This window comes from Neopsephotus bourkii, unplaced genomic scaffold (genome assembly GCF_033783945.1).
Source record: "Neopsephotus bourkii isolate Nb327-2 ecotype Australia unplaced genomic scaffold, CSIRO-AGI_Nbou_v1 NB_2, whole genome shotgun sequence".
Lineage (NCBI taxonomy): Eukaryota > Metazoa > Chordata > Aves > Psittaciformes > Psittacidae > Neopsephotus > Neopsephotus bourkii.
This window is the reverse complement of record NW_026900519.1, coordinates 419,858-443,928: the sequence shown is the minus strand read 5'-3', so window position 1 is coordinate 443,928 and position 24,071 is coordinate 419,858. Positions and strand designations below refer to the sequence as shown.

The 24,071-nt window shown below is 45.6% G+C and overlaps 2 protein-coding genes across 8 annotated transcripts; one reads left to right on the top strand and one right to left on the bottom strand.

The window, feature by feature from the left end:
• Positions 1 to 293: 293 nt before the first annotated feature.
• Positions 294 to 17,251, bottom strand: SUGP2 (SURP and G-patch domain containing 2). 6 transcript variants are annotated; one of them, XM_061348528.1, is made up of 10 exons: positions 17,176 to 17,251; positions 16,448 to 16,596; positions 13,691 to 15,346; positions 12,748 to 12,865; positions 11,566 to 12,074; positions 11,274 to 11,385; positions 9,994 to 10,514; positions 9,070 to 9,134; positions 8,243 to 8,379; positions 294 to 5,036 (listed from the first exon to the last, which is right to left on the bottom strand). In XM_061348528.1, exons 2-10 carry the CDS (start codon positions 16,560 to 16,562, stop codon positions 4,916 to 4,918), a joined length of 3,354 nt encoding a protein of 1,117 aa, XP_061204512.1. In that variant the 5' UTR covers positions 16,563 to 16,596; positions 17,176 to 17,251; the 3' UTR covers positions 294 to 4,915. The 6 variants fall into 6 exon arrangements, with proteins under 6 accessions (XP_061204512.1, XP_061204587.1, XP_061204435.1 ...); XM_061348603.1 differs by lacking the exon at positions 17,176 to 17,251 and adding an exon at positions 16,995 to 17,075; XM_061348451.1 differs by lacking the exon at positions 17,176 to 17,251 and having other exon boundaries at positions 294 to 4,724; positions 4,916 to 5,036; positions 16,448 to 16,849.
• ARMC6 (armadillo repeat containing 6) lies at positions 17,074 to 23,324 on the top strand. Of its 2 annotated transcripts, none has more exons than XM_061348898.1 (8): positions 17,074 to 17,176; positions 18,040 to 18,192; positions 18,638 to 18,720; positions 19,215 to 19,785; positions 20,245 to 20,390; positions 20,750 to 20,881; positions 21,377 to 21,514; positions 22,062 to 23,324. In XM_061348898.1, the coding sequence occupies exons 2-8, from the start codon at positions 18,072 to 18,074 to the stop codon at positions 22,272 to 22,274; spliced, it is 1,404 nt and encodes a 467-aa protein (XP_061204882.1). In that variant the 5' UTR covers positions 17,074 to 17,176; positions 18,040 to 18,071; the 3' UTR covers positions 22,275 to 23,324. The 2 variants fall into 2 exon arrangements, with proteins under 2 accessions (XP_061204882.1, XP_061204966.1); XM_061348982.1 differs by lacking the exon at positions 17,074 to 17,176 and adding an exon at positions 17,463 to 17,550.
• The last annotated feature ends 747 nt before the right edge of the window (positions 23,325 to 24,071 follow it).

Genomic DNA, 24,071 nt, shown 5'->3' with positions numbered 1-24,071 from the left:
ACAATAGTTCTGGTTTCCGAAAATAGGGCTTGTCAACTGTTCCAAGATAAAGCTTTTGTCATCTGTGTTATCCGTAAACCAAGGAGTCCCTAATGAACCTCTGCCAAAGAGGCAGCTGTTTTAGAACTCACATCTGGGTTTGCTGCTTTCTGTTGCTTTATTACCTAGTGGTGGGATAACAAAACACAACCTCCCCCTTCAAAGTCTTGGCTAGGAAAGAACTGTCATGGAAATGAGCACAACCTTCAATCCGGCACAAAAAAGCTGAAGAGAACACACCGTGTGCCAGCACGTTCTTAAACAGCAGTAACTTTATTGCCCACAGATAATGCAAACAGATTCCAGCCTTGCTGCAATTCAGCAAGTTTCCTACTTGACAAGGTTCACAGAAAACTGTTTCTTTTTAGAAGTACCCTCTTGTTCTTTGAGCATATTCTCATTTAAGGTGTTTATTATTGCTCAGATCTACAGTCTGGTTGTGATTGGCCACTCAGTCATGAGATATGCAGGGTTAAAGATGATACAGGACTTTCAGGACTTCCTTTTCAGTTAGAAAATATACCTGCTTGTAGGATAGAATCCATCTCAAGTAACATTTGAATTTCTAAGTCCAGACTTGCTTTGGGCACAATACATCAGGATTAACTTTAAAGCAGAATGGGATATCAATAGAAAATATACTATACATTGATTTAGAGCACAGTCATCTCAGCACAGATTAAGTGTTAATACTAAGGATGTTAATACTAAGGTCTTCTTCAAAATAATCCCCAAAATAAATAGGAAAATGTCCCTGGTATTACAGAAAAAAAAAAAAAAAAAAGCTTTGAAGGCAAAAAAAAAAAAAAGAGAAAACATCTCAGTTAATCCATCACAATTACTTCAAACAGCATATTACTGACTGTAGTTCTACTAGTAGGGGCACCTCCCCAGAATGGGGATCTCATTTCTCTCCAGCGAGAGCAAACATCCTTCCCTCTAGAACCAGGTCCTCACATAAAACCACTTTTTGAAGGAAAAAGGAAAAAGCAGTAGCCAGGGGCGGACCTTGCCTCCGTAAAGCCCTTCCTAGCTGTCAGTATAAAAGCAAGGGACAGGAGACCTGGCTGGTGTCTTTCCCAAGCGCCCGCTCTCGCTTCACCTCTGGACAGAAGGCGGCTGGCTGCACAACTGTTAAACATCAGCTCGGTGCAATTTTCCCCCTCATATCCTGTCTAAAAAAGGAATTTTAATTTAAAGGCAACAGTAAACCACACATAAAGAGAAAGCTCTGCTCTTTGAAAGTCAGTCCACCAAGAAAATCAGAGACAACTAATTCCTGGGACATGGAAATAAAGGGTAAAACTCTCACATTTTGACTGGGGCATGACCATTTGGGTGCTCATGTGGGGAGTAACACTGTCGAGGATAGATTTAATGCCCTAGAAGCCACAGGAAAAACCAACTGAGAAATGATTTAGTGGGTATTCTCCACAGAGACATTTAGCAGCACAGAAACAGAGGGAACTTCCTTCCCTCATACACTATAAAATCCTGCTTTACACTAACATAACACTGCATAATCTCAATTCCACTTGTTAGTGCCAAAGTGATGCATATCTCTTACAAATGGCCAAATTCACAAGCAAAACATTTAAACCAGAAATCGTTTAGTTCTACATTTATTGCAAATATTAAAAGATTAACAATGCCAACGTTTACTTACACTAGGAAGAAATGTCAGTTATCCAGTAACATAAATATCTCGTTGCTACTAGCTTAGCACTACTGCCAACTTGCACGGAACAGAAACTAGCAAATTGCTCTACAAGATTAATGGCAAAATAAACAACCAAAAGACAGCAGACACACCACTGAAGTTAGTTAAAATGTTCACTGAAGCTTGCAGTCTTCATGGAAGAGAGCCTGGAACTAAAATAACAGAAAAGAAGCTAGTAAACTTGAAACAAGGCAAGGCATCTGCATAACAAATGTTTCACATGTACAAGTATTTCGAATTAGCTAATCAGCCTGCAAAAGCAGGTCGAAATAAAAGGGAATTCCTTTGGCAAAAGGAGCGTAAGGTCTTGGGAAAACAAGATAAAAGTGGGAAAGGGTAACCCACTTGAGAGCAACACTGGAATCTCAGCACCAGTACTCTCTGCTGGTTATCTTGTCCAAAATTCAAGTTTGGCACAAGAAAGACAGCCCATACAACAGTCATCCAGGGCAGCAGATTCAGATTTTCCCAGTGTTCACATTCATTCTCAAGGCAGCATTATAGTAAACTGAACTGCCCTCAGAAAGGACAGTACCATTCCCCAGCTTGGGTGAGGTGTTTCACAAATGCACCCCAACCTCTGCCCACCAAACGTGGGTTAACACCAGAGCAGTGCAGAATGCTGACCTGGCCCTGAGAGGTTGAAACCTGCTGCGAACCTCCACCTCATGCCTTGCTGCAAACAGCAGAATGAGCATCAAGAATCCTTCCAAAATGGATATGCAAAAGAAGAGCTGAACTGGAAGTTGGCAGGGAAATAAAACTGGGAATGGCAACACTGGCAGTCTCATCAGTGGCATGGAAAGAAAAGCTGAAGCCTTTTGAGTGGGTCTGAGAAATAATTCGGAGGCCAACGCCAGTGGTTCAAGTGCCATTCTAAACCAGCCTGTGACTGACAGATCTCCTTTTTGAAAGGTTCAAGTTTTACCATGTATTAGGCACAGGAAAGAAAGAGAGGCATCAAAGAATACCCAAATAGGAACTTAACAGGTAAGCATACATTGCCAAGGACTGTAACTGATACCTTTCAAGTAGCCTGTGCTCCAAAATGATTGAGGATTTTAAACATCTCCAAGCAAAGCCTATGAGAAACGGCTGGGCTATCAAAAGTCCTTAACCAAGTCTGACAATCATATAAACTCATTTCTTATACCCTTCATGCTTCAACTTCTTGTAATAGAAAGGGTGAAGACACGTGTGATATTTGTGGAAAAACAGAACCACCATTGTATTGTTCTGTATCAGCCAGTGTGGTTTTATTCAGTGATGATGTGCTTCAAGGCAAAAAAAAACAGTGATCAGAAAATTACACTGCAAAACAATTGTTTCTTATGGTTTCAAAGACCCACAAAGAAAAAAAACCCCAAACTTGCATTCATAAACTAAAACTGGTTGTTACAAGGAAAAGCTTGTTGCTACTGAATGAAAATGAGGACATTCCCTTTTAACCAACAGGGGTTTTAGTGGAGAAAGAGTATGATTTTGTTCCTTAAACAGCAGGCTCAGGCAAGCTGGTAACTGAAGAACAGAGTTTCTTGCATATATGTCAGTGAGGAATGCAAGGTGCTGCCATGGGACCGGGGAGTGCTATTAGTGGTGGACCAAAAGCTCTGTGCTCTGCAATAAGCATGGTGTGGGATGGGAACATCAGCAAGACAAACACTCACTGCTAGTAAGCAAGACATGCATCAGCTCAAGATAACTCTCTTCAAGAAAACTTCAGCAAAGTAGGTTTGGGTACTATAACATTCAAGTGAAGAGTTTTGCCTAATGATGGGGAATGAACACACTACAAGTGCACTATTAAATTCTCTCAGTAGTCCAGTCACAGATCCCTTATTGATGTGCAAGTCAGATAAAGATCAATGATCAGACCTCGAATCTTTATTTGTGGTAACACTGTGAAATCTTCCTCATCTTCAGAGCTGCTTCACCAAGCAGTCAGGTAATGTTTTTTGCTGAAGCACAGTAGATTAATCCAGTCTTCACTTTCAGGAAGTTGTGAAATAGTCCCTTAAAAGTACAAGCTTTTTTTGTCTCATGTCATAGGATTTTTCAATAACAGAACTTCTGCAGAACAAATGTTTAAAAGAAAAAAATGGTTCTCTAAATTGATGGTCTTTATAAAACTGATCATCCACTTCCAGATGACTTCTGAATAGCTGACTTCCAAGTGTTTTCTTCAGGATCTTCTGCAGCCACATGAACTGCACCTGCTCATGGCTTAAAATGCTCTGAGAAGGAAAGAATTTAGTCAAGAATTTGCTGGAGAAGAGCTGCAAATTTGTGTAAACCCAAAAATACACTTAAAATATATATTAGTTGTTGCTTAGAGTGAGAGACCTCAGCAGCCGAGGCTTTCAAGGAACAGTTTAGTGTTCTCAGACTCAGATGAACTCTGTTATTCATCCTACTTTTAAAGTCTAGATTCCTATATGAAATAAGCACACAGGTAGAGACTCTTCTTAAAACTGGCATGTGGAGGAAAGGAAACTGCTTTATGCAGACTCCAGAAGTAGAAGAGAAGATCAGACCATCAACAAAATGTAGTGTAATAAAATCTGACCTGCCTTGCAAGATCTGAACTTGAGAAGATTCTTGGTTTCAGAAAGGATCAGAGCCAAAGCAGGCTAAGTCATATTTTTCATGCTGCTTATTCTGTTTTTTTTTTTTTGTAAGCCATCTCATCACAAAACAGGAATACTTGGCCAAAGAAAGAGGTGAGCAGGCACTTCCGAGAACAAAATCAGTTGTTCCTTCCTCAGAAGATGACATCCAAGTTGTTAGCTTGCACAGTTAAACACAAGACTAACTTGAACCTTGGAAAATGTTTTAATACATTAGTATTCAAGTCCACTACTATAGAACAAAGTGTTCTTCATACTGGCATGCTCTGCCGAGGAGCTTTCACAAGCAGCCTTTGCATATCCGTGCACTTTCTAGCGAGCGAGTCTTTATGTCAAACCTAGAAAGTAAGATTGGGGGTAATTCAGCAGTTCAAAGCAGTTCAACGTGGCTCTGGATTCTCATGAAATGGTAAGAAGCCAGATATACTCATGGAAATAGTAATATTTTCTTGGTAAAAGAAGACTTAAAAAGCCCTGGTACGTTAATGTTTGCAGGAATTCAGAAAGCAGATGTGTCCATTGCACATACCTATTTACTGGCTCTTTTCTGCCTGTACATTTGTATCATTCTTTGACGGAAAACATCAAATGCATCTTCTTTATTTTCTTCCCCTGCAACACCCAAGCCCTCCCCTGCAGAGGTAGCACCCCTAGGGAGTAAAATGAATAGTTAGAACACTCTGTTTCTGTAACATTTGACAATGTGCAGAAGAGATCTAAACAACAGCTTCCAACACAGACACAATTCAAGTGGAAAGCAATTCTGCTTCACTGGGGGGAGAGGGGGAGTGGAGGCTTCGTACCTGGCACATGAGATCAACCATAAAACAATCCCACCCCCACTGCGCATGCAAATACCCACCAGAAGAAAATGTTCCTAGGCTATTAGGGGAGCAGTGAAGATACAGTCATCCAACAGATCAAATTCTTGCATGAACTTTAACCACTTTATTCATGGTATACAAGATCCTCTGTTGAAAAGATGTCAAAAATGGCCTTGTTTCTTACATTTCAAAAATGACAGAAGACAGAGACTTGGAGGAAACACCATGTAACTGCATAAAAGATGACAATTTTACCAAAGGATCATAATGCTGCTTAAAATGTCTAGCCCCCAAAGCAAGACACACACCACAGACAAGTCCTGCCCTTCCACAAAGGCAAGGAGTCGTTAACTCCTCTCTTCACCCAAACATGCCAACAGGAGCAGACAGGCCTCAGCAGCATCAAACCTACTTTCTACCCTGGAAGTAGGTGACCCACAAGAATAGAGGTACAAATAATGAAACCCCATCTCTTTCTCCAGGCTGTGTGCCTAGAACAGAGACATTACAAAGCCAAGACAAATGAAACCTCTGCCACAGGAATGATCCTCTGTGATAGTGTAGCAAAATCTTTAGATAATATTAAAGTAGGAAAACCTTTTTAGATTGCCCCATGTGCTCAAATCAGGTTTGCTGTGCTCTCAGGGTAAAATCTGAGGACTTGAAGTAAAGAAAACTTATTCTTATCCAATTTCTGTCATAGTGGATCCACGTCAGCCAAGTAGATTGTGCAATTCTGAGAGAATATTTGGACTCTAAAAAGCAAATTCAACTTTACAGCCCAGAGCAGAAAGCTGGGTGCTGTTTTTGTTGTCCCAAATGGGACAGTGTGACTTGGCAGCTATATCATCAAGTTCAGTTACGTTTTCTTTTGTGGTTATAAGTGAAATCACCTAAAAGACCTCCCAAAACATGGCTATTTTTGCTCTTTTGCACTACAACCTGTTTGAAGCAGACTCTCCTATTACACAATGGCTCCTTCACGCTTCCAACCAGAAAGAACAGACAATTTTGGTTGGCTTGGTTCCTATTTACACCACAGCTCCCTTTTACATTACTTTCAAACTAAAAAGCCTCATTAAAGACATGAGATAATCACTCAGAGCAGGGTCTGTCCCATAGCAGTGCTCTCCCTTTGAGTGGGGGCTGATTGTTTGCGGGTTTTTAAACATCTCTTGAACCTTAAACCTGGTCAGACCCACAGCTCAAGACAGGGAACAGCTCTCAAGACTAACTTGAAATTCCATTTAAAATCTCTGAAGGCATCATTTCCATAAGGAGTCACCATGCAGTTCATGGATCTCCTACAGTAACACACATCAAAATCTCCTCAAACCTGCAAACACAACTTGCTGCCACAGCCAAAGACAACCTTTAAGCTTTCCTAACAAAACAGGGCCTCAAGTTTTTTTGTGTAACAAATGATGTGCCTGAATAAATTGAGTTTAGATACCAGTGTTATGCAATGATCAGGGCATGATCTATACTGCAACTGGAGTCTCTCCAATTATTAATCCATCCCCTCCTGCTTAGAGAATGAGATCAGGCAGCATGTGCAGTTTAAAACAATTCATCAGTAGAAGAGCTGGTGGTTTTCAAAAGGGACGAGAGAGGCTGCAGGTTAACTAAATGAAAGACAAACTAACCAACTGCACTGTTTCAAAGCAACTAACAGGAGAAAGCAAAGATTTAAACTGCACTGGTTTCATCCTCACGGAGGTCGTCTCAGTGTATTGTCCAAAGACAAACTGGATGGGACAGTAGAGAGGTGCACACCAGGGAGATAATCAAAACCATGGAGTTCTTGCTATGTTACAGAAAAAGTCAACACATTCTTATTAGAGGTACAGGAAGCAGTTCTGCACTGCCCTTTGCAGGTGGCTTTACAAGAGTGACACAGCCATGGACTCAAGCTGGAAAAACAGTATTTTCACATATTAAAACTGCAGTTAAAGACAGGTAGAAACACTGAGAATGTGGGGAGCTGAGAGACCAGACACAACTGAATCACTCATGACTAACTGTGCAGCCAAACTTGTGCAGGAGCTACAGAAACAAAAGTTACTCAGACTTGGTCCCAAGGAGTTCTGAGGTTAAGAGCCAAAGTGGTGACTGTGAGATCTGCAGGGGAAGTCAAGTGCTGTCACATTGTCCATCTGCTGCTGGAAAAGGAAATACAGAAAATCTAGTGATGGCCACTGGACCACAGGGAGCTCTAAGGAAAAAAGAAACCACCAGAAGTATCCCACCAGCTAAAATGACCAGGAGGGTCCAAGGCACAAAGAGAACACAGAAACCCCTGGAGAAGGAAAACTGTTAAACTACAGATTGCATGTATGGCTTCAGTGAGAAACAAATAGTTTCCACCTCCTTATTCAGGCAGGGAGCTGAAGGAGGTATTACCCGTTCCCCATGCTGGCAGCAGTGGACACTGGATACAGCAACTTTAAAAAACAAAATGAAGATTCAAAAACAAAAGGATGTTTTAAAGGAAAAAGCACACTTACCTTCTGGCAGATCCACTTACCTCTTTCAGTGTGCACTGGAATGAATCACGTAATTAGAGTGAAAATAAATGTGTTGCCTACACCTAGGAGTACAGTGTATGACATTCCTAAAGCCTATTTATATGTTCTGTAGCTAGTATGGCAGCAAGGAGATCCCCAGGATAATACTAGGTATTAAAAACCGCAAACCTAAATCCAGCAAACAACAAAACCCACCTCCTGAAGAATGGGGCACCGCTGTACCTTTAGGGAGTGTCCACACACTGCAGCATTCACGCTGCAGCCTTCAGGGATGTCAAATCGGATGGCATGAAACCAGCCACCCTCCATTCAGACCAGGCTTTGCTGCCTGGCCAGAGACACGTGAAGTCTCCACGTTCAGCTTTGCTGAGGCCAGAGGCCAACATGAGGAAGGAAACAAACCACTGACTGGCCCACCTAAGTGCTCAGAGAGACCTGGTGACCAGGAGAATCCCAGCCTTTTCCAGAGGTGGCAGATCTCTGCACTGTGTCCCCATTACATACACTTTTACAGGCTCTCTGATCCCTTTTCCTCGTGAACCAAGGCCATGTCCTTCCTGCCAGCCCATCTTCTGAAGCATCTGGAAACCCACATTCCTGTTTGTCAGCTTCTTGTGTGAAAATTCCAAATCTTTTGGTTTCTGTGGAAAGAAAAATAACCCCAGAAAATACAAAGGGTAGTATTTTTTGTTATACAGGGAGACCATGGATTAAAAATCCCTCAAATCCCCACCTGCTCCCCAAATTAAGTGTGTCTGAATTTCTGAATATACAGGAATATCTTCTAAGCAGCACTTCAATGGCCACAAGAGGAGGGCTATCAAAGAAAAGACACCTGACTTGCCAGTTAAATCTATCTCTCTCTATATATATATATTTCAGGTTCTCAAAGTGTTTAATTACATTATTAAAATAGCAAAGAATCAGGTTTTAAAAGGTAGTTCTGTTATTTAATACCAAATATTGAATGATCTAATGATTGAACCTCCATTACAAATACAGAACATCTCCCCAGTTGTGGGAAATTACAGCCTGTTTTCCAGACAGCAACGCACTGATTCCTTCCTTCCTTTTTAGCTTTTGTATTTTAATAGAAGAAAAGGATAATTCACATCTTTTCAATAGTGCTGTAATCATTAAATGTTGCCTTTTCACACAGGTAGTTACAAGACAAAAGGAGCCATGGCTGCCCTAAGGTTTAGTTCTGGCTTCCAGGATCAGTCTCTTCAGGTTTTAAGTTGATTTTATGGCAATGACACATTTTCAGAAGGGGTCTCTTGTAAAGCCAGTGGGCTCTCAGAGTGCAACAACAAACCAGAAGAGTTCTTTACCTTCTTCTTCTTTGTAACTGGGCAACCACGGGGCCTATCATAAGCAATTCTGACAGGTTCATGCACTGCAAGTCAAATCAAAGACAAAATTCAACTGTAAAGAAAAACTACTTTCATGCAGAACTCCCCAAGTACATCTCAAGCAGGACTCAACTCAGTGCCCTGGCCTAAAATCAGAACCAACAAGAAACATCAGAATAAAACCAAGACAAAGAGAAAGGGTAAGAACATTTTCCCCCACCTCAACCATAAATAAGGTAATTAGTACACACATGTATTTAGTTTTGGACATATTCTGCCAGCAATACACTGATGGATGCTACACTATAAAGGACTTTAGATCTTTCATTTCCCTCAGCTTCTGTAATACTCATAGAAAATTCAGCCTGGACTTAAATGAGGTTATTGTATACAATTTTCATCTCACAAATGATAACCTTCACCAATAAAAATTATTATGCAAAGAAAAGCCATTTGTTAAAGCAGCTGCAGAGCACACAGAATCAGTTTTAAGCTCCTTATCTCTCAAGTCATGGACTATCATGACCCACCCTTGCTGTGGCCATATGGACATCATTTGACAGGCCAATCCACAGTTGGAACATGTTTAGTCAAACACTCAAAGTTTGTTCACTACTCTCCTTAAGTCTGTTAAACCCGATGTACACTGACCAAAGAAACCCCATAAAACTACTACTGGGAGGTTTTTAAGCAGCAGAGGGTAGATAACATTCACACCTACTTAGGGAATATTTGAGGAATGATGATGTGAACTTCGCTATTGCACTACAATACAAAAACTTATACAGTTTGTTTACATTCTCCTTTGTCAGCTGAATTAATTCTTTTAGCCAGCAGCAAAGCACATAAAAACCAGGAATTCTTTCCTGGTTACCTACAAAATATCCTTTAAGTAACACTCACCTTTTGGTTCTTCTATGAGGCAAATCCTTTTGGATGCCGGAATCATACCCACTTTCAGAGACTTGCTGCTGATTCGTTTGCGAGGAAATGGGGTTCCAGGAGCAGGAGTGGACGCCTGTGTCGACAGATTGGGTACAGCACCATCAGATGATGTGGCTAGCTGCACTTCACCTGTGGACATTTCCTCTCCTGGTTTGGAAATCATCTCTTCAGCTAGGTTTTCCACACTTCTACCTGCTGACACGTCATCCTCTTCTCCCTCCTCTGCTTGCTCCATATCCATTCCTTCCAAAGACTGGGAGATATCATCCTCAAACTCAGCTTCCTCCTCGTTATCTTCTTCCTCCTCTTCTTCTTCATCCTCTTCCTCTTCCAGAATATCCAGATTTGTCTCTTCAGGTTTAGCACTCTCCCCACCATCAGCTGCTTCTGACACAGCACTGAAGTTAATGGATGGGCACAACTCATAGACTTTCATTCGGTAAAATTTGAAGGCAGAACTGTTTCGATCCTGTAGAAACCTGAGCAAAAATTAAAGTGAAATAACACCAGAAAACGATTGTCTTTAGCTACCATGAAGTGAGACAACAAAAATAAAGCTCTTAGTCATATTTTGTAGAACTGTAGGATTCCCCAACAACAGCAATGGTTCTCCTCGCAGACTTGAGTTTCCAGCAGCACATCTCAACCTGTGCTGTAAAGAACTCAGTACAATTAGCTGCATTATATAGTTGGAGACATTATGACAAGATGCCAGCTTGGGATGACCGAGAAGGCAAACACCAGACCCCACAAGAGAATTTGGGTCTTCTGAATGTCAGTCATGTGGCAATAGGGGTACTGATTCTGAGAGACAGGAGACAACAGGGCTCCCTATTTACTAGTGCAGTATGACTACAAGAGAAAACCTGTGCCGATTTACAGCAGAGCACTTGGGCTACTGTCACCAGAGCCTTGCTTCAAAAATGAACAAGATTGAAACTACTTTGGCAGAAACTGTTTCAAGATGCAAGCTGATTACTTAGGGTATCAAGAATAAAATACACCTATCAGTTCATGTGCACATTTGGGAGGAGCAATGTTTCAGGTATTTACCATTACTGGAGGTGCTGAGCAGGACAATAGGGAGTACTGCTCAGAATTCCTCTGTTCCCAAACATATTGAGTAAAAGCATACATTCAACACACCAGAAAAGGAAATAACTCCTTAGTATCTGCCTCAATGCATTCCCATTTTCCTTATGAGCCCATTCCTACAGCTGAACGTGTGCCTCACTCACCAAAGGTCTGGGTTGTCCGTGCTGTTGTCAATGCTGAACTGCTCAATCTCTGGTCCTACCTGAGCAACAAACTTGGCAAGTTTCTCAGCAGTTTCCATTGTTTTAGCATCCACTGCAATAAACAGAAAGCTGGTTATGTACAGTTTCATCCAAAACCTGCACTACTGGAAGCTCAGTGCAGTTGAGAACTACTTTAGCAAAATAAGTGATTTTCGTATTTCCATAAGATTCAATGCAAATTTTTTTCTCATATAACTTACAGTTGAAAATCTAATCTTGCAGCTTCACATACCATCAGGAAACTGAGAGGGCAACGGTGGGAGGAGGTCAGGTGGTGCTGAGAAACCCTCAGAATCTGCCCTTTCTTCTTCTGGCAGAGACACCTCTGAACCAGCAGCACACTGTGAGGGTGAGGTGGCATCCAGGGAAGAGCTCTTCTCACCCAGGCTGGGTTCTGAGGCAGAAGGCTTTGTCTGGACTGAACCTTGAAGATGCTTGTCCTGGTGCTTCAGCACCGTCCCAGCTGAAAGCACAGTCTGCGTCCCTGTGGATGCTCTCTTCCCCTTCCTTCCTCGAGCCACATGCTGCATGCTGATCCCAAGCCTTTTCCTTTTAAACAGCCTTCTCTTAATACTGGCCACCTTCCTGGCATAGAGCATGGCCCGCACGGCTTCTGCTGCAGAGCCTTCCAGTGTTCTGCCCTCCACACCCACTTCTGTGCCAGGTGACATCCGCCTTTGCATCTCTGCTAACTTGAGTCTGTAATACTTGTATTCCAGACTATCTTCATCAGACAAGAACCTAAATAACATCACATCAACAAAATGCAAGCCTGAGCTGAAAGCACAACTGAGCTCAGATTCTCAGAGTAGAACGTCTGCAGCAATTGACCCTTTTTTCCAGGGGTGTACACAAGTTGCTAGACTAACATTAGCCTCAGAATAACACCCAACTCCACTTGTACAGCAGTGAGTAAAGCATGCCAAGGGAGTAAACGGTGGAGGGGTTTGACATAAATCATTTGGCTAGTAATTAAGCAGATATGCTGTAATTCACACATTAAGAAATACTGTCAGATTAAAAGATCATCACACTTGGAAGTGTCTCAGCTTTCCTTTTTCAGCATTATTTAGAACATAAGATCAGTAAGTCTGTCACCTCACTGTGTGTTTATACCAACTACATTTGCTTCCTATTCTTATCTTGTGCATGCAAATTCCTTTTAACGTCCTGCATTTGGACTGAGGTGCAGCCATTACTGACAGATCAAAAGCATCATGAGCTACAAGACAAAACAGAAGCAACAGGACATTTTCCAGGGGTATCAGGAGCTGTAATGAGCTCAGAAAGTCTGATTAAATATACAGTAAGCTTTGATCTTACACCCATCCAATGAATATTAGATTTAATTAAATCTATTCCACAGATCCTTGCCAGCAAGCAACATTACAACACACTGTTCAAACACACCTACCAATACTCAGGGCAGTTCTTCTGAGCAGTCCTCTCTTTGGCAGACAAGGTTCCTGACACGATGCTGGTCACCAGCTCTTCAATCGTCTGCACAACCTTCCGATCGGCTCGCTGTGGGACTGTGGGGAGAGGGAAAAGCAGTCACTGCATTCTGCTCATCCACAGAGCATCAATGTGGCATCTTTTTTATTCTTTGATACACTGACATTTGCAATTTTTCAACATTAATACATAAAAAGGCTGCACTTAATATAAGTGAAGGAAACCTCAAACTTTCTCTTTTCTCAACTCAGATTCTAGAACAGGTTATTCTGAGCAGTGGCTGTGGTTTAAGAAACTCACCCTTGGCCATCCTGGGCAAGTGAAGCCATCTTTTGAAAGGCAATTACCGATTGCACCAAAGGGAATTTGTGCAAAATAAGTATATGTGAACACAATTGGGAAGGGAGGAGCTCCAAATCACTCACTGTCAGTGCTGCAAGACCTCCCTGAGAAAGCAGATGAGGTTCAATTAGGAAAAAACAAATGAGTGTAGTAGTGAGTAAGAATGCTTTAGAAGACGAACTAGCAGGTCTAATACAGTAGAGGAGATCTACTCCTATAGATGGTAGTATAAAAACAACTTCCAAGACATCCGCATCTGCCAAAAGCACTGATGGTAACACCTGCAGCTTTGCTTAGGTGCAAATACTCCCTCTAATGCAGGCAGTTGCAGCTGCAGGCATGGCCTCCCTCCAGGGCTGGCACTGAGGGACAGCTGAAGAAGTCCAGGGCATGAGGTGGAAATCCTACATATCAATATAAACATGTGCCAAAGATTCACATGGAATTCCCAGAACTGGGAAATCCTGATCTAATGAAACCATTAAAATGACAATAAAATGCTAGTGACAAATAAAGATATTATATCCTGCCATGTATCTTACAACAGTTTACCCCGTTACCTTTTGTATCAGGAGAGGGTTTTATAAGCGGTTCTGTGGACTCCTGCTCAGTTTTTTTCATCTGAATGGGATATCCACTCTTTTCCAACCAAGCCTTCAAGTTTTCAATGTACTCCCTTCCAAACAACGTTGAATCATCAAAGTTTGGGAACAACGTTGGTGCTGGAGCCATTTCCTGGAGCCCTACAGCCTCAAGTATTTTCTCTTGCCTGAAAACAGATGCTAAGGCGAAGGTCTGCCCCAGAAGTGCTAAAGACTTACGACAGAGAGAAACAGTGGTCTCAAAAGCACTTGCCATTTCTCTGGGATTCCCAAACCCACTCGTCTTGATGCTCAGCTCATAGGCATTGCAGGCCATCAGCAGCGGAGTAACACCTTTCAGGAGGCGGTCCTGGAGCCTCATTATGTATTTATCAAAAGGCTTGATTATCTCAAAGAAGCAATTCTTTGTTTTCACAGCACCTTTGTCCAACAGCATGTTTAAAAACTCATTGTCCACTTTGGGAGTTTTGAGAGCAGCATGTTGTAAACTCTTGATAGTAAAGAAACAATAATCTCTGTGTTCTGGCTTCAAGGAGCACTTAAAGGAGGCAAGCATTTTTGCACAGGTTTCTGTCTCCAGCTCAAAGAGAGCTCCGAAGAGCCGGGAAAACTCTGCATCAGTTTTTATCGCATGAAACCCAGCCCACTTGATAATTTCTATTCCAAATGTTGAAAAAATGTCTGATTTGTCCACAAGGTCAAAATTGAGATTTCTGAAAACATGTGCAGGCTTTGGGAGCCTGAGAATAGGTCTCTGGGTTGTTATAGGTTGTGGAGGCAACTTTTGATGGGGGTGCTGGATGGGCACTAGTCTCTGGCTGGGTCGCTCAGCAGCTTCTGGCTCAGGCTGCTCAGCCAGTGTCTGATCGAGGCCTGGCTGCAGCTTTTTAGTGTTCCACTTCTTCTGGGGAGCTTTGATCTCTCCTTTGAATACTTTAGTTTTAATACCACCCCTTGCAATACGCTTTCCTCGCAGAGCTCTTCCCCTGCCACTGCTGCCTCTGCGAATCGGGGGTCGGAACTCACCATCAGATTGAATTCCAAAGTCTACATCATACTCCTGATTTTCCATATTGCCATATTCATCTTCCATGAGTCCTGGTGATCTAAAATCACCTAAAATATCCGAAGAACTAAAATCAGTTTCATGTGGTCCAGTAGATTCCCAAGAGTCAGGAGGGCAGTAGTCCTGGTCATGAGAAGCCAGGCCCACATACTCCCGGTCATGGGAAGCTGGGTGCCCATATTCCTGGTCATGGGAAGCCGGGCGCCTGTACTCCTGGTCATGAGATGCTTGGTGCCCAAATTCCCGCTTGCGTGCAGCTGGACGCCGGTATTCCCGATTGTGTGAAGCCGGGTGGCCAAATTCCCGGTCACGGGATGCTGGGTGGCCAAATTCCCGGTCACGGGATGCTGGGCGGCCGAACTGTTCATGGTAGTAGTTGTCTTTCCTTACAAGAGGATTGGCAGTCCTATAGGAAGGTCCTGGGTAGTCATCCCTGGGGTCTTCACTCCAGTCATCGTGTGGATGGTGCTGAGTGTTATCGTGAGCGTATCTTCCATCATCATGAAAGCTGTTGTCGTACCTTGGTCTTGGGACTGGCCTTGAATGAGCTGTAACAACAAAAGCACAGAGACACCAATGCCCTGCAAGTAGTGCAAAAAAAAACCCCTGACTTAGAAGAGTCAACAGATCAAAGCTCCTGAACAGCAGTAACATATCTAACATCAGGATATTCCCATTTACTTCTTTATGTACATGGAATAATTGAAATAAGCAAAAAGCCACAAATTAAACACCACCTAAACACACAGTCAAAACAGTTATTAAAACTTCTATGTTCACTGAAACACCATGTTCACTGCTTTACAGTTTGGTTATGTGGTTTAGTTACGTGGTTTACACCCCATTTCCCACTTATAACTTCCTCAGCCTCGGAAGATGCTCACATTGTGCTCAAAAGGCTTCCACTCTGATTTTACAGCTGTAAGACTATCAAAGCCTGCACTATCCATTTCCACACTCGATTCTGAAACTTCACCAGATCAGACCTACTACAAACCCATAGACGCTTATCCAACATACCATTAAAGTCACATACATCAGAATTTCCTGTACGTATCCAAGCTTCCCTATTCCCGGGAGTTAAATTCAGAAATCATACCTGGACAAAATATTTAAAATAAATTATTTCTTTGGAGCTTATACAACTTTAAGAGATTAAAGCTCTTAATTTCCTATGATTGTAAAAGGCTATTTTTTTTAGACTTTTTAGATTTCGAATTTAGAAAATTAATCTGCAGATGATGCTTTGTGTGTGTTCAGGAGATTAATGTCCTGCTTTTAGCTTCTGCTCCAAAACTAACATTAAATAAATGATCCAAAGGTTTCCAATGCACTCCTACATTTATTTAACTTGTCAGACATCAACAGAATTCCACCCTGCAGAGACGTCTCTGGAGACCTCCTGAAATTGGACCGACTCTCCGAGAGAGCCTGAACAGAATTCCTTTGTTTGAAATTCGGTTTTACTGCCTGGAATTTGCATTCCACATCGAAACAGTGTCAGTCATAGCAAGCTATTAGCCTCTTAAATGAAAATGGATGTGGAAAACCACTAGCACAAGTCCACATTTTAGGCAAATACACGTAAATGGAAGGCAAGAAATGTAACCCAGTGTGATCCAGGGCCCGTCACGCCCGCGTTTCATTACCTTTAAAACGATGGATTGTATCTTCTATGGCATCACCCCGGTCCATGCGATACCTTTTAACTTTGTCCTGCACTACAGCATCAAACGTCTCCCGTGTGATCCGCCGAGAGGCCATTTTTATCCTGTAGCAAAACAGCACAATGCCGCCCCTGGCCGGGGCACGGCCGATGGGGAAGGTCCTGCCTCTGCCTCCCTGTTACCCCGGACCCCCCCTCACTGTGCTCAACCGCGGTGGATTCCCGTCAGCGCGGCGGCGGGGGGAGGGGGGGCGGGGGAGCAGGCACCTCCCGGTCCCGGTTCCCCGCGCGGGGCGGCGCAGCCTGAGGTAAACCGCAGCGTGAGGAGGAGCCGCTGTGTTTGCCGCCTTCCCGCCCCTCACAGGGAGACCCTAGCAGCCTCCTGCCCACCCCACCCCACGCTGCCACAGGCGCGGACACCGGCAGAAGGGGCACCGGCAGGAGAAGCGGCACCGTCCCCTCCCGCCCCGCCCCGCTCCGTCCTGCCCCGCCCCGCGTCCCGCCCCTCCGGGAGCCGGCCCTGCCCTCACCGAGGCGGCGCCCCCCGCCCCGGGCCCGCCGCCGCCTCACGGGAATCTCCCAGCAGCCCCCGCGGGACCCCCACTAGCCCGCCCCTTCCCGCCGCCGCGCCTGCGCCGTGCGCGGCCGCCGCATCTCGTCAAGGCGGGCGGTTCTGCGGCAGCGCTGCCTCAGAAGCGGGTCGGTACTAACGGTGAGGGCGCGGCGCGGGCCGGGCTGCGCGGGGAGGAGCGGGCGAGAGGGCGGGGAGCGCCCGCAGCCTCCCGCTGCTCTGGCAGGGCCGCGCTGCCCAGCCGCCTCAGTGGGCTCCCGCATACTGCGCATGCGTAGGTGGCGCTCACCCGCGTGTGCGGCGTGATGCGAAGCGCGCATGCGCACTGGCGCAGCGCGGGATCTTTTTCGCGCGGCGGTTTTGTCCCAGGGGAGGGAGGGGCGTGAGGTTTTGCACCGGCGCATGCGCGCTGGGCTCGGCTGCCGCCTGCGTACGGTGGCCGGGTGGGGCTGGTCCGCTCAGCGCGGCGGGAGGAGCCCGTGAGGGAGCGGCGCTGTTGGCGGCGGGGATCCGAGGTGGGTCATGAGGAGAACCGAGGTTCTCTGGTACCTGCGCCCTCTTCTTGTGCTTGCTCCAGGGCATGCCTCGCTGAAACACTGAGGGACGGGATCCGCCCGGCCAGGCCGCGCCTGCGGAGGAGATGGGGATGAACCGGGCCCTGCTGTGGGACGCAGAGAGAAGGGCCGAGGGGCTCCGGGATGTGGGAAGTGTCTCGGGGCTGTATGCGCCCTGCAGCAGGAGAGGTGCAGGGAGCCGTGTCACGGTAACTCCCACCTGCAGCAGGGCAGCAGCAGCTTCCCCATCCAAATCCAGGGCCTCTGAAATTCCTCCTTATCTCTTTGCTGTATGTTTCTCCCCATTAAAAACAGTCATCCATTTGCCCATAGATTTTTGGATTTGAGTTCTATGCTTTTGTCTTAAAAAAGAGCAAGTCACTTCCTTTGTTTCTGATTAACATTAGAAGGTTTTGTACCAAAACTAGTTGTGGGCTATCTTACTGACAGGACAAGGAGGTGGTTCATCCTGTTGGAGTAAAATGGGGTCAAAACAGATCACACAGGAAACGTTTGATGATGCAGTGCAAGAAAACATCGCAGAGTTTGAGATGGACCCAGAAGAGGCTGTGAGAGAAGCTGTGCAGCAGTTTGAGTCCCAAGGTATTATAAATTCATCTGCTTTTGCAGTTCAGATTATTACAGACTGAGGTTTTCCATATCTTTAAGAGAACCTGCATGCAAAGATCCATTGGTCTGTCCTCCGGTATTGAAAAGAGCCTTTGTGAAGTGGAGCATTGGCACAGTTAATACTAACCTAGTTTCATGGAGTCAGCTATGACTGAAAAACTGCTCTGTGTGAAACTGTGGTTTGGTCAATGGTTGGTTTTTTTCTTTCCCAGTTAGCTTTTAGCCATTAGAGTTGATGCTTTGTGCCAGGATGTTATTTGACCATTATAGTTAGACAGAACTTTGGCATCATTGCAGCATCTCCATGCATTGATCCACACTTTACAATCAGGTCATCCTTGTTCACTGTGGCTACCTTGACAAGTTTTACCCAAGCTGCTGTCACTAAGATGAATCTAGGTTTTGTTTTTCCTTTCAGGTGTTGACCTAAGCAATATTGTGAAAGCTGTACGGCCACCGGCCTCTGAAAATGGGCAGAAACAAAAGCATGAGATTTTGCTGGTAAGAACCCACATTGATGTTGGTTTCTAAGGATCAGGGTTATATGAGTTTAAGTAATGGATTAAGAATAATGAGACTTATCTCGTGCTTCTTCCTCTGTCTTATTTCTCTGTGAGCTCTTCAATAAGCAGTTCATCCCATCTGTTGTGCAGGCTACGAATAATACAAAAGTTCAAAGAATCATGGACTGGTTTGGGTTGGAAGAGACCCTTACCAGCAAGAATATAAAAACAGTGGTGCACACCATTGATAGTTAACTGGTCAGACTGTCCACTGTGATGGCAGAAGTACAGAGATGCTGCTGTTCCTCCAGGGGTTCTCTGTGTGAGGACAACATGCTGCTCTTTCAGGCAGCCATTTCTTAAACATGTCAAAGTAATTTTAAGTCTAAAGGCAGACAGTGATTATAAATGAACCAGTGTGACTGACTCTAAAGAACTGCTCTCATTCCTTCCCAGTCCAGGTCCAAAATTAACTCCTGTTCTCTTCTTTAGACTTTAGATGCCCTTGGGAAAGCTGTCGCTGACTCTGACCTTGCTGAGGTGGCCGAGCAGCTCGTGGTCTTCACTGCTCAGTGCAAAGAGCAGCTGGCGTTCCGCTGCCTGGCTGGGCAGAATGGTGCCTATCCTGTGGTGTTCTCTGCCTGCCAGGTGGCTTCAGGGGACAGAAATCTAATGCTGAAAGCCTTTTATACTTTGTCTGCCCTCTTGGATGGGCAGCCAGACCTGCTTGACACTGCTGGCCAGGATCTGCTGCTCCAGACTCTGCAGGAATACAGGGAGGATGCGGACATGGCGCTGGCTGGGATCCGATGTCTTCGCCACGCCTGTCTGAAGCACGAGCAGAACCGACAGGACTTTGTGAAAGGTGGGATTCTGCCTCTCCTCACCGGAGCCATAGTCCAGCACAGACACAGCGCCGATGTCGTCCGCACGGCTGCCTCGGCCCTCAGGATCATGACGTTTGATGATGACATCCGCGTGCCCTTTGGCCATGCTCATGATCATGCTAAAATGATTGTGTTGGAAAACGATGGGTTAAGAGTCCTCATTGAAGCTGCAAAAGGTAAAATTCACCCCATGTTGATCCTCGTTTTGAATCATCTGGATTTTCTTCTTTCAGAGCAGTGCTTTGGCATAACTTGGAGCTCCCAAGAGATGATTCAGATGTTTGCCACTCGAATGATGTTTCATTCTTTTGGTGAAATGTGCCCTGAGAGAGAAAAATGAATGTTCCAGAGGCACTAAGGTGGCAGTTAATGGAGCTATTTGTCAGTCTATCTACAAGTATTTTACAGCCCAGTGTGGGTTTACAGGCACATTATCCCTGCTAAGGTGCTGCGTTCTGGCCAAGAAAAGATACTCTCATAGTCTAGATGCAGAGTGATCAGGATGTCATCTGTGCTGGTTCAATATAGAAGGTGAAACACACTTTGTCCTGCTTCTTAACTGTAATAAGCAAAGTGAAACACCCTGATCCTACAGCACCCCTTCTCACTCACAGTTCATGGTCTCTTCCCTGCAGCCTTCACAGATAACTCCAGTGTTCTCAGTGAGCTGTGTGCCACCCTCTCTCGCCTCTCTGTCAGGAATGAATTCTGTCAAGAAATTGTAGATCTTGGAGGCTTAAATTTTATGGTGTCTCTCCTGGCTGACTGCATCGACCATCCAGTGAGTGATATAAAGTGTACTTGGGAGTAGAAGTAATGCAGCAGGGCATGCTTTTCAGTTTAGAGTCCTAGCTAGACTATGCATTATTTAGGTGTGGTTAGGGTTGAAACCCAGCCATTGATCCCAATTTACAGCCTTACAGGATCATGGAATGGTTTGGGTTGGAAGGGACCTTGAAGGTCATCCAGTTCTATTATTACTCTTGACTAGCAAGAAAGTGTGACTGAGAGTAGTGTTACTCTTTGTAGCTGAGAATTACAACTGTGTGACTGCAGTTGTTGGGGATGCTCTGGGTGGCTGTCAGAAGGCTCCAGAACTCTCTTTGCAGCTTTCTAACCTGTTTGTGTGGCTGGAAACAGGACGTGGTGAAGCAGGTGCTCAGCGCCATCCGAGCAGTCGCAGGGAACGACGATGTGAAAGATGCTATTGTGAGCGCTGGGGCTACAGATCTCATTGTCCTCGCCATAAGCCATCACCTCGCCAACCCTCAGGTACACAGGGATGTGGTTGATGAAGTCCCACCAGGGATGGGAATGGAGGTGGAGTTTGGGCTGTGTAATGGAACAGGGTAACTTGTCCTGTGGAAGGAAGCAAGCCACAGCATTGCTCTGACTGTGATAAACAGCTTGTACTGAGGGCACCTGCTTTCTGTGTGCAGTTGTTAAATGACTGTAACTAAGCAATGTGTGAAAACTTTAACATCCAGTTGTTGAGTGGGTAAGGGCATGCTTTGGCAGGTATTTGGGTAAATGTAAAGGTATGTCCACTTCACTACATGAGGGGTTTTTTCTTGTTCTTGAATCAGATGGATACTGGATACAGTGTTTTATACCAAACGTCAAACTTGGTTTATGTGCCAGAGGAGCAGCATGTTTCAGTGGAAAAATACATTTTAAAGGAATTGCCAGACAAAGAAACAAGCTCCAGACGCTTTCTTTTCCTTAAAGCACCATTTCCAGGCAGTGTCTCTTCCCTCTGTGTTGCAGATCTGTGAGCAGGGTTGTGCAGCCTTGTGCATGTTGGCTCTGCGCAAGCCCGAGAACTGTTCCATCATCATGGAGGGTGGCGGGGCGCTGGCGGCCCTTCAGGCCATGAAAGCACACCCCCGAGAGGTGGCTGTACAGGTACGTGCCTCAGAGCACTTGGGTATTGGTTCAGAATTGCTGTTGGCTCTGTTCACAGCTTCCTTGGGGTTTTGTCCTATACTCAACAAACTCCAAAAGATTCTGAGTGTGATGAGAAGCAGCATCTGAATGTTGGGCTCCCCCCATCTGTCACCCTGATGTAATCAGAGCAAAATGGAGTTTGGGTTTCAAATCCACCTGAATTCAGGTTCAAGCAACTGTGGAATGCCACCCTTCTCTTGCAGGCATTCCTTCTGAAAGGAGAAGGAAGAGGATAGGTTCTTTAAAGGCCAGTTTGGACAGAGCTTTGAGCAACCTGGCCTAGTGGAAGATGTCCCTGCCTGTGGCAGGGTGTTGGAACTGCATGAGCTTTAAGGTCTTTTCCAACCTGAAGCATTCCATGATTCTGTTCTATGAAGTTAGACTCTGGCTTTATGTGTGCCTGCACCCAGGTATATGTGTGTATATATATATTTTCTTACAAAAGGAAAGGATGGTATTTCCTTCCAAAACCTGTTGCTAATATCAGTGTTTTCCCTCTCCTCAGAAACAGGCTTGCATGCTGATCCGCAACCTGGTCTCCCGGAGCCGGGACTTTTCCCAGCCCATCTTAGAGATGGGAGCTGAGAACCTCATAACAGAAGCTCGTGCAACACACAGAGACTGCGATGACGTGGCCAAAGCAGCGCTAAGGGATCTGGGCTGCAACGTGGAGCTCCGTGAGCTGTGGACCGGTCAGAAGGGAGGCCTGGCTCAGTGAATCCTCGCTCCACTGAGGGGAGATGCTTCAAGACATCTACCTACATGAAGCCTATGGGGGGGAAACAAAATGGCATGGATTAATTTGCAGTTGCACAACTGGAATATCTTAAGCAAATGCCTGGCTTGTGAGGCTGCAGTGATCTTTTTATTGGGAGCTACAGCTGAAATGGCTTCATGCATTCACAGGCTGCAAAGCAACTCTGTGTGGTAACCATTCCCTGAATCACCTCATGCCTGAAGATGACCTGCTCCCCCTTATGTATGTTCTTTGTGGCCAGAACGGGGCCATTCCCACATGCTCTGATCTGTACAGAGAGAGCAAAAGCAGCTCTTGACCAATAGGAGTTTGGTGTGTACTGTGATAGCCGGTGCTGGTTTTCCTCTGCTCTCTGCCAGTTGAGGCTGGCAGCTCGATCTGGGATAACGACATGAATGAGGAGGACTCCCATTATTTGTGAATGTGTTCTGTCCTGTTATACTCGTGTACTGTTATTTTACTGCTGACCATACTGCATTGCTGCTTTGGTTTGGATTTTTCAGCCAACGTAACATTTCAAATGAAAGCAAAGGATTTTGGATAGTGTGTCCTAAAGCAGCCTACTTTGTGAAGGTACCATTTGCAACCAGGAGGAAAGTGTGTGGTTTCTGTCAGTGAGATGGGCACATTGGAGATGGTGGTGGGGGCACTGGTTTCAAAACAGGGGCAGTGGTACCAAGCAGCAGGAAGCCAGTGCTGGGGAACCTGGGCTTTGGCTCCTTCTTAGCAGGGCAGCACTTCCCTGAATCCAGGAGTGTTGAAACAGTAGTGAAGAGCCTACTTGTACTGCAGGCTTAGGAGGCAAAAAAGGGGCTTGAAACATCCAGAGAGGCTCTGAAAGCTCAGCTAAAGGCATGTATGCCACTATTTCTGGCTGTGGTGTTACCAGTCCTGCTTTGGCGCTGACCCTTCCTCCTGCACTGCTCCTGCTGTACCTGAGCAGATGTTTTCTAATGTGAGATTCTCTGTAGAAATGTTGACCATATAAAACATAAAACCGTACAAGGGTGATTGGTTCTTCCTTGGAGGTTTCTTGAGGTGGGAAAAGAAAGGTGCCGAGTGTGGAAGTCAAGCCTCAGGCAGCCCTATCTGCCTGCAGATTGCAAAGGTCGGGGTGGTCTTCAAAGGCTTCGAGCTCCGCCCATGTTTGGTTGGGGGGAGGTTGCCTGTGGGTCCTCGCTCCAGCTACATGAAAGCCTCCCGGGGGGGTCTGTGCCCTGCCCTCACTTCCCGACCGAGGTCCTCCAGTGAAAGGGCCCTGCTTCTTCGGGGCAGAGCTTACAGGAAGAGCTGATGAAGAGACCCTGAGGTGCCCGGTGCAGGGGGCGGTGGGGAAGAGCGCTCTCTCGGTGTCACCGGTGCAGCCGAGCTCTCGGGCTTTGCCTCGGGTGTGTGGCTGCACCACGGCTTCACGCAGAGAACAGAACGCGATGTTCCCTACGCTTGGACTCTCCCTCACCGTGAACACGCGTTGGTGCTGCGCCCCCCTGCACCTGCTGGGTCTGAACCCCTGCCGGAGCAGGGGAAGGGCTGCTGCGGGGCGAGGGGACGCGGCTGCAGGCCCGGCACCGCACGCTCCCCTCTGCAGCCCTGGGGCCGGAGCCGGGCCCGGCGCTGCGGGACGGGTACGGCTCCTCCGCGCCCCGCCGCTGGGCTCGCCCTGCCTCCCGCCACGCCCCGCCCCTGCCGCGCGGCCCGCCTTTCCGCGGCACCGGTTGGCTGCCGCCACTGCCTGTCTACTGCTGCGCAGCCACTCCC

Excerpts from the sequence above, each read along its gene's own strand:
- ARMC6 (XM_061348898.1), top strand. The coding sequence starts at position 18,072 with ATGGGGTCAAAACAGATCACACAGGAAACGTTTGATGATGCAGTGCAA. Across the intron at positions 18,721-19,214 it reads AAAAGCATGAGATTTTGCTG|ACTTTAGATGCCCTTGGGAA; the intron begins GTAAGAACCCAC and ends TCTCTTCTTTAG. Across the intron at positions 19,786-20,244 it reads CCTCATTGAAGCTGCAAAAG|CCTTCACAGATAACTCCAGT; the intron begins GTAAAATTCACC and ends TCTTCCCTGCAG.
- SUGP2 (XM_061348528.1), bottom strand. The coding sequence starts at position 16,562 with ATGGCCTCTCGGCGGATCACACGGGAGACGTTTGATGCTGTAGTGCAG. Across the intron at positions 12,075-12,747 it reads AAGAACTGCCCTGAGTATTG|GTTCTTGTCTGATGAAGATA; the intron begins GTAGGTGTGTTT and ends GATGTTATTTAG. Across the intron at positions 5,037-8,242 it reads ATCAGAGAGCCTGTAAAAGT|GGGTGCTACCTCTGCAGGGG; the intron begins GTATGTAATGGG and ends TTTACTCCCTAG.